General features: G+C 41.1%; 1 protein-coding gene across 1 annotated transcript; it reads left to right on the top strand.

The window, feature by feature from the left end:
* Positions 1–282: 282 nt before the first annotated feature.
* Positions 283–8368, top strand: LOC133970397 (ectonucleotide pyrophosphatase/phosphodiesterase family member 7-like). Its single transcript, XM_062407198.1, has 6 exons — positions 283–611; positions 1038–1183; positions 1889–2518; positions 4560–4794; positions 7163–7286; positions 7408–8368. Exons 1-6 carry the CDS (start codon positions 377–379, stop codon positions 7463–7465), a joined length of 1428 nt encoding a protein of 475 aa, XP_062263182.1. The 5' UTR covers positions 283–376; the 3' UTR covers positions 7466–8368.
* Positions 8369–8625: the final 257 nt, after the last annotated feature.

Raw genomic sequence — 8625 nt, 5'->3', positions numbered from 1 at the left:
GCACACTGACGGGCAGGCAGACTAACAGAAAGACAGCATCAACAAGCGAGCTGGGGGGAAACAAACAGCCGCGATGCCCAGGGAGATTAATCTGTTTTACTGGCAATCCTCAAGAGCAAAACAGAGGAGAACTCACTGTGAACACAACTCCCAGCCGTAAAATCGGCTCATAAACACCACTGGGCTGCACGCACTAAAGTGCTGAGATAAAGCCCGTCCAATCTATGAGATAAGATAAATTGTTGAAACTTTGCTCAGAACATGTTGCCTTCAGAAACCCCAGGTGGGAAGGCACGAGGAGGATCCTCATGTGAACGAAACTTTGAGCTGTAGGACAGAGGAGTCAGTCAAGATCTGTGCAGCGACAGTGTTCGCCATGATGTGGACAAAATGTCTCTGTCTCCTGTGGGCTTTGTCCGCCCTCGGTGCTCCGGTAAACAAACAGAGACAGAGAATGCTGCTGATCTCCTTCGACGGCTTCCGGTGGGATTACGACCGCGATGTAGACACTCCGAACCTCGACCAAATGGCTATGGATGGAGTCAAGGCCCAGTATATCACACCTCCGTACCTCACCATCACCAGTCCGACACACTTTACCCTCTTGACAGGTAAAGAGTTTCATTTTCTACGGCAGGGCTCCCAGTAGACAGGGGATCTGCATATCATGACGGAAAAGGAAACCACTCTGAGATTACTTTGCGAGGACCGAAAAAAGCCATGGGTAAAGGGAATTAGTTGTAATTGAATGTCCCAGAGTCCAACAGCTTTTATAGCTGAGTAAGATGATTATGCTTGGATGACTGAGGGAAGAATTCTCTGCTCCCTTTCTGATTTTGACTCTCAAATCATCAGTGCCAGCTAAAAGAAATTTAACTTCCTTGAAATTAAATTCCTATAATCTCCGAAGTTGGTCGTAAGACCTTGTCCAAAAGCGTCATGCCACTCAGCCTGTTAAGTTGATAGAATTCTTAATGTGAATGTGCCACGCTATGAATAATGAGTGCAAGCCGACTGACAGCGATTCTCCCCTCCAGGCCTCTACGTTGAGAATCACGGGGTAATCCACAACATGTGGTTCAACACAACCACCACGGAGAAGAAGCCGTACTATCAGACCCTGTTTGTGAATGAGTGGTGGGACAATGGCTCTCTGCCGATCTGGATCACAGCGCAGAGACAGGTCTGTGTGGCGCAATTTCCATATTATCTCTGAGAGACCATTCAGCCTTTTGCAATATAAGAAACCAATTCTCTCGACCAAATAACGGTCAAATCCTGCTGAATGATTTCTGATATAGATCACCACGGTTAAGCTGCTTTCAGACATGCACCGAAGTCCGTCACTTTCCTGAAATATTTACAGAGGTGCTGTGTGTGTGAGAATGTCAGAGTCAGTTGCTCCAGCCATTTACCGGAACCTCTCCTGCCGGGCCCCCTGGTAAAATGTCTGGGACAGAGAGAGCGAGTGGACATGTTGATGGTGCTCCTAACAGAAAAAATATGTCTCGGAAGGAAAAAGAGGAGCCTAACACTTAGACGCTGCCGATAAAGACGACAACTTGGAAAGAAAATGTCCTGCTTGCTCTGCCCAATAGCCGTCCCTCACCTGACATGTTCCTGTTGACCCAAACAATCTCCTGCTCTGTTCCTCAGAGGTGAAAGGAAAACTCGACCTCATTTTCTAGACAGAGTTCATGTTAGAAAATGACAGGAGCCTGCAAAGTATTTTCACAGCCAAAGTGTAAACCTTGTTCAATTGGCCACAGATGTAGAGTTCAATTATGTATGTTTGAGAGAATTCCTGAAAATGTAGTAATTAGATTTCCTTGCATGTTGACGCACGAGTGACGTTAACATGTGCACTTTCTCTCTCCTACCTCTCAAGGGCCTGAAAGCTGGCTCTCTTCACTTTCCCGGCACATCTTCCAGTTACCAGGGAGAAGTTGCTATGGTGCGGGAAGTGGAGCCCATTCTTTACAACTACAAGAATGAGACGGCGTGGAGAGAGAACTCAGACAAGGTGATGGGCTGGTTCAGGGACCAGGATCTGGACTTTGTGTCCATGTACTTTGGCGAGCCAGACGGCACAGGCCACAGATACGGCCCAGACTCCCCGGAGCGCCAGGAGATGGTCAAGCAGGTTGACAGAACTGTGGGCTACATTCGACACGCAGCTGAAACTCACGGCTTGACCAACAGCCTGAACATCATCGTCACAGCAGACCACGGCATGAGCAACGTGTACCGCAACGGTCTGGTGGAGGAGATTACCCTGTCCGCCATTCCGGGCTTCTCCTTCAGGGACGTGGCGTTTCACCTGGTGGATTTCGGGCCCTCCGGGATGCTTCTGCCAAAGCCGGGCAAGCTGGAGACGGTGTACAGCGCTTTGAAGGGCGCCCATCCACACCTTCACGTTTACAAGAAGGAGGAGATGCCCGAGCACCTCCACTTCGCCAAAAATGATCGTATCCTGCCCATCATTTTATGGGCCGACCCCGGATACGTGATCAATGGGGTGAGAGGACAGAGCAACATCATGTTTTCTTGTTATATTGTGCTTGTTAAAGAATTAGGATGTTACAGAGACGAGTAAAGACAAATTGGTGCTGCGTCTTTGTACAAAAAAAAATATGCGCGCTAGCTTACTTCCATTGCATTGGCATTAAGCATCCACTAGAGGCCAGTGCAGAGGGTTTCTGAGAACAAACATGTTGATGCTGGGGGAGGTTGTGATAATGGAGCTCTTTAGAGCCTTAACAATGAGGAAAACTGTTCATATAACTTGTATATCTAGTGATCAGACAAATCACATGTGTTTTCTGGCATATCTGACTTAAACTGATTTTAGAAATGCAGTGAACTCTGCAGGTCCTCCAGACTTTGTCCTGTGGGAACGCGAATGTCCGAGGGAGAGCCTTGGGAGTTTCTGCAGACTTCCACCACCTTGCCCCATCCTAAAGAGTTCACAGAAAGTCTGCAGAAGTCGAAAAGCAGGGGATCCCCAGTCACTGAGAGGGAGCTGGGGGGTTGATGACGCTTCTTACATGTGGCAGATGCAAATTTAAAACAAAAATAAAACAAATATAATTGCATGAATAAGCGGCACCACAAACATCAAGCGAGTTTGCGCTGATAAACAACAACATGTGATCTCCACAGCAGAATGAACAGGTTACATTCTGTCTCTGCCTGAAACCTGCGGAGGAATTGTTGCTGTTGAGAATCTCCTTCTGCGTTGTGCATGTTAAAGCAAACCTTTAAAGAAAGTCCAGATCCAATTCTCCAGGGTTCCCAGGGGGACGTTCTGGTCCCTGCAAGTCTAACTGATTTACACTTTAAAGTTAGAGTTAAGACCTGATGTGATTTGTGCCCACCAACGTGCCAAGTTACAGAGTGCAGCAAAATGTTACATTACAGTGAGTCAACACTGTCACATGATGCTGTAGCTGTATTCGTCATTTATTAACAATCAAATTAACAGTCAGGTTAATTATGACCTACTTTACTGGATATATATATAAATGACCGGCTCTGATAACTAGTGCAGATAAAGAAACAATGAAATGATCTGAAGAGCCTGTCTGGTTATTCTAGAAATACAATTAAGTTTTGACAACAGAAATACTCAAATTACCAGCTGCCTTTTCCTTGTAGAAATTGGTTAAACTGGACTCTCTCTAACAAGGCGTTAAATTCTAATCTTAGTACATTAAAATTTTAATCAAGTGAATTTGCACGTCCTTGGGATAATCCAGGCCAGGCTGATGACATGCAGCGCTCTCAAATGCTTCATGAGGCTATTCACGCCTCGAAATTCAAAATTAGCATTTTCATTTTGGGCTCCACTCTAGCTCCCTCAACTTTGCAGCTGCATGTGTCCGTCAGTTCTGAGAAACATCGAATCATAGCTTCATTTAAAGAGTGACTTACTGAAATCATAAAAGGTCTCCATGTGCTGACGATGAGGAAAATAATCAGTCCTCTGAATCGACTGATGAAGTGGGTCATCAGTCTTTTGACCGGCCGCAGACACTACTGCATTATCTGACTCTTTCTCCTCTCTCTTTATGGTCGCTTAAACTGCTTCTAGTTTGATCCCAGGGAAGGACCCGAGTGGTGAGACCCTTACATAATAGTACAGATAACAGGGTTTTATACATATATATATATATATATATATATGTATAATATATATATATATATATATATATATATATTTATATCCGTTTTTTTAATAAGCTTAACTTATACAGGAGAAAAATATCAAACGACTGCATGTATTTTATGTAAATGGTCATTTTAGAGATGGATTCAAATTCTCAGTCAGCCCCTTTCGTCCGTCACAAAGAAAAGTGAGGGCGCCATTCTACAGTACGGAAACTGCTCTTTGACTTGGCCAATAGCTCCCTCTGCAGGCAAATCAGAGAACAGGCCAAGCTGAGTGAACTCTGACGTGTGATCTCCTGCCACTAAAATCACTGGCTGAAGAGAAGCAGTCTAATTTAATCTTAATGGGTTGAATGAGTGGTTTTACTGTCCCCATGTGTCCCCTGCAGTATTTCCCGGTGCAGTTCCACAAGGGCGAGCACGGCTTTGACAACCAAGACATGGACATGAAGCCCTTCTTCAGGGCAGTGGGTCCGGCGTTTCGCAAGAACCTGGAGGTGGGACCTTTCGAGTCGGTGAACATCTACCCTCTGATGTGTCACATCCTGGGCATCGAGCCGGAGGTCAACGACGGCCACCTGAACGCCACCAGAAACATGCTGGTTACGAGCACTGGTACTCAGGGTGAGTTTGTATCACACTAATGAGCCTCCCCCTGTGGCCTCAAAAGTGTGTCACTCCAGCACCTGCTCCTTCATTACTGGGCCATTCATCCATCATTTCCAAAGTTATGTACAGTAAGTCCATACCGGAGGTAGAGCTACTGCAGGTTGAGACGGAAAAAATAGATCCGGACCGGAAAGGAAGTCAAAACACTGAGATCTGTCTGCTGCCGAGACCGAATTTACTCAGGCAAAAATGCAAAACTTCTCAGGATCATGATGAATGAGGATCTATGTCAAGTACGACGGATATGAAAGAATTACTTAGAGTACATCCCACATAATTGAAGATAAGGTGAGGTAGTCGAGTGGAGACTAACCCTGGAAACATCAAGTTATCTCTCAAAGGACAGACAGAGATATCCACAGTCCTTCTCAGGAACAAGCTGATTGCACTGAGATTAACTCTGACAGGATTTTTGTGTAGATATGATATAGATAGAGATATGTAGTTATCAGTTCCACATAGGTCATGTTTGTTGTGTTATTTCAGCTGCTAGTGTATGTAAACTCCGACACATAGAGGCATCACAGGGCATCCATTTTTTTTTATTATCACTATTAGTTGTTCTATAGGGTTTTTATCGTATTTATATATTTGGTTAAGTATGAAGAGTTGTCTGTTAGTTTGACGCAGTAAAACTTTCTATGCTGTTGTTTTTCTTGCCCTGTCACTTTTTAATAATTGAAACGTTAAACATTAACAATGCATGGCTCTCGAAACTTTTCACCTGGAAAAAAACCATAACTTAAAGTGTGAGGAAAGTAGTGAGCATTAGCATAACAGTATTTAACATTTTAACATACTGATAACATTGTAAGGGTTGAAATTTAGATCATTAACTTTTAGACAGTTAAATTATAGAGCGTTTAAGAGTCTGCAGAGACCCTGCAAGAACACACCATCTGAAAAGCCTGCCAAGAATGTTCCTCACTTGCTAAGAATATCTTTCATCGGTGCAAGCACATTGTTATAGTTGCTTTTTTATTGATATGCTTAAGCTTTTATGCAGGTTGGCAACAAAACAAGTACTTGGTAAAGTTGAGTATAAATACACACAAAGTACCAACATGGAAGATGTGGTGGCTGATATTTTCACCCAGGAGAGTTCGGGAAAAGTGAAGCCACGAAGTCAAAATGGAAATATAAAGTTACAAGGTTCAAACTGTAGACTTCAGAGTTTCTCTTTGTCTACATTATATTATATATATTATTATATTTACTCTATGTTTTGTTCAGTTTAATGATCCAATTTAGGAGATGGAAATACCATTTGTCAAATAAATCAAATTAAGATCTTTCACATACTAATCGACTTAACATATATTCGTCCTTGAACATGTCCAGAGCCACAGCTCCATCTGATGACACTAGTCTGTTTTAAAATACTTTAAGGAGGATTTTTTATATTTATAAATAAAACCCACGATAAGACAGAAACCAATAATGTGTCCATCTCTCAGTATATTCTTTTCTACCCAATAAATCAAACACAGCCAAAAACCTGAAAACCTACTGAAAACATAACACCTTAAAACAAATAACTCATCAATGGGAGCTGTAGTTGTCAGACAACTTTACACAGTCAGGAGGAAATATTAGAATATATATGGGGGACTATTTTCAGCAGAGGATTACTACACTGTTGGTGCTATAGTGAGTATTTGGGACAGTATAAACAACCAACTGTGTCTTTATAAGTTTTGGACAATGGTGTAGCTCTATGGCACAGAGACATTTCATACACATACAATATTTCGAAATAAATATAAATATGACTCTCTGTGTTGTCACAAATAAACAGATTGTTTTCACTGCCATGATTTTGCCATTGATTGAACTCAGAAATCAAAATGTACGAATTTACTAATTATCAGTATTATGATATTGGTGCTGGTAATTAGCAGTAGTAAAGGTAGTAGTAATCTGACCTCGTTAGATTTTATTGTACGATGCATTACTTGAAGTATTTTTGTGCTCCTCTAGTGGTGGACGGGGCTCACAGCATGCAGAGGACTTTGGTGCCTGGGCAATATATTGAAGAAGTTATTGTGCTAAATTAAAAGCAGTTGTTATAGCACCATCATGTGGTTAGTTCATGTAGTTTAGTGCTTGAGGAGACAGTATGTTGGAAGCTTTGGTTTGTTTGCAGGTGTATTTTAAGGAAGAAGCAAAGGAATAAGAACAATTTAATAAAATGGGGTAAAATAACATTGTTGTTCTTGTCAGATGCTGGCACAAAATTTCACAAAAAATCGAGTCAACAAAAAAGAACATCAAACCTCCAAGAAACAAAAGTAAAATGTGAGTGTGTTCTTCTGTTTTTCAGGGGAAAATAGGAGTGTCCTGTCAAACACCTTGACTGGAATCGCTGCAGTGGCTGGATTTCTTGCTGTAGTTCTTGTTGTTGTGACGTCCCACCAAATACTCAAAAGAAAACGCAAGAACAAAAGGTAATGACAAAGTAATTCAAAAGAAGCCTATTTCCTTGTGTCAAATTCAAATAATATTTGGTCAGATAAATACATATTTCAATACCCACAATGTGGCTTTTTGTACCTTTCTGTTTTTCAGATCGGGAAGTGTGCAGGATCTCCCAGAAAAAGAAAATACAAAACAAACTGCACTTTGATCAGCGCACCAAAAAGACTTCAGTGTGAGATGGAGAACCAGCTGATTATTTCTCATCGGTCCTGAGGAATCAACAGATACTAATTGCACAAATAACCTTTTTAAAAATTCAGATTTTTAGTTCAAAATGGACATTGAAATAATTAACACATACGAGAGGAGAGAATAAAATAAATACCTCATTGATTCACTTTGTGTTTACTTTGGTTAATAATTTGAGGAATCGTCTAATACATAGTAAACGTGGTATGTATGTACTTTACTGTTTAATAGCATGTTGTTATTAAACGTGGAAAAAACGTGAAAATGTCTACTTTGACCTATTTTTTTGTACATTATTCGATTGTGCCATGAATTAAAAGCCCATGGGACCTTACATAGCAAATATGTATCTTATTATGACTAAATTACAAAAGTTTAATAAAATTTGAGAATAAAAATAAAAGTAGCAAATGTACATACTTGTATGATATCTGTGATTTAAGGTCTGATTTGGAAACAAAGCCTTACTTTATCACGACCATATCTGTACTTCATGTTTCGATCAGACGACGGTATCTGCCGAGGGACAAAATTCATTGAACACGTTCTCAGTTACCCGCCTCTCTTAGCATGATAGTGTCAAGTGACGCACAGACTCAAAGAACTTCCGGTTACGAATTTCACAAGACTATCATACTGTTCAGTCATTATCATTTTCATTTCCAATAAATAAAAAATACACATTAACACAAACACTGGAATTATGTGGTTCCTATATGAAAATGTCCCTTTTTGTAGGAAGCTTTGGCTCGATGTATATCTTAGATAAAGAAGGAGATGAAGAAGAAATGATATGTCCTGCACTATTTGTTAAGTTAATTTACAGACATGTAATAGCTCTCTATGTAATTTGATGTTTAATATGTGCTTTTTGTTTCTTATATATATTTGTGTGGGTTCCATGTACAGCAGCCTCAGATCCCTTTTGTCTGAGGCCCCAAAACTCCCTTAGAAGCTCCCCTATTTTTAGGGACTTAAATAAACCTGCACTGAAATAAATAAAAAAATTATTCTCCTCCAGATGTTACCTCTTCGGACCAGTATGGTACATTATTACCACCATTATCATCAGTGCTCATCAACTATGACAACCCTTATTCTGAAGGAAAGACTCCACAG

The sequence above is a fragment of the Platichthys flesus genome, chromosome 16 (genome assembly GCF_949316205.1).
Source record: "Platichthys flesus chromosome 16, fPlaFle2.1, whole genome shotgun sequence".
Lineage (NCBI taxonomy): Eukaryota > Metazoa > Chordata > Actinopteri > Pleuronectiformes > Pleuronectidae > Platichthys > Platichthys flesus.
Note: the sequence above shows the minus strand (reverse complement) of the source record. Positions and strands in the feature narration are given on the sequence as shown.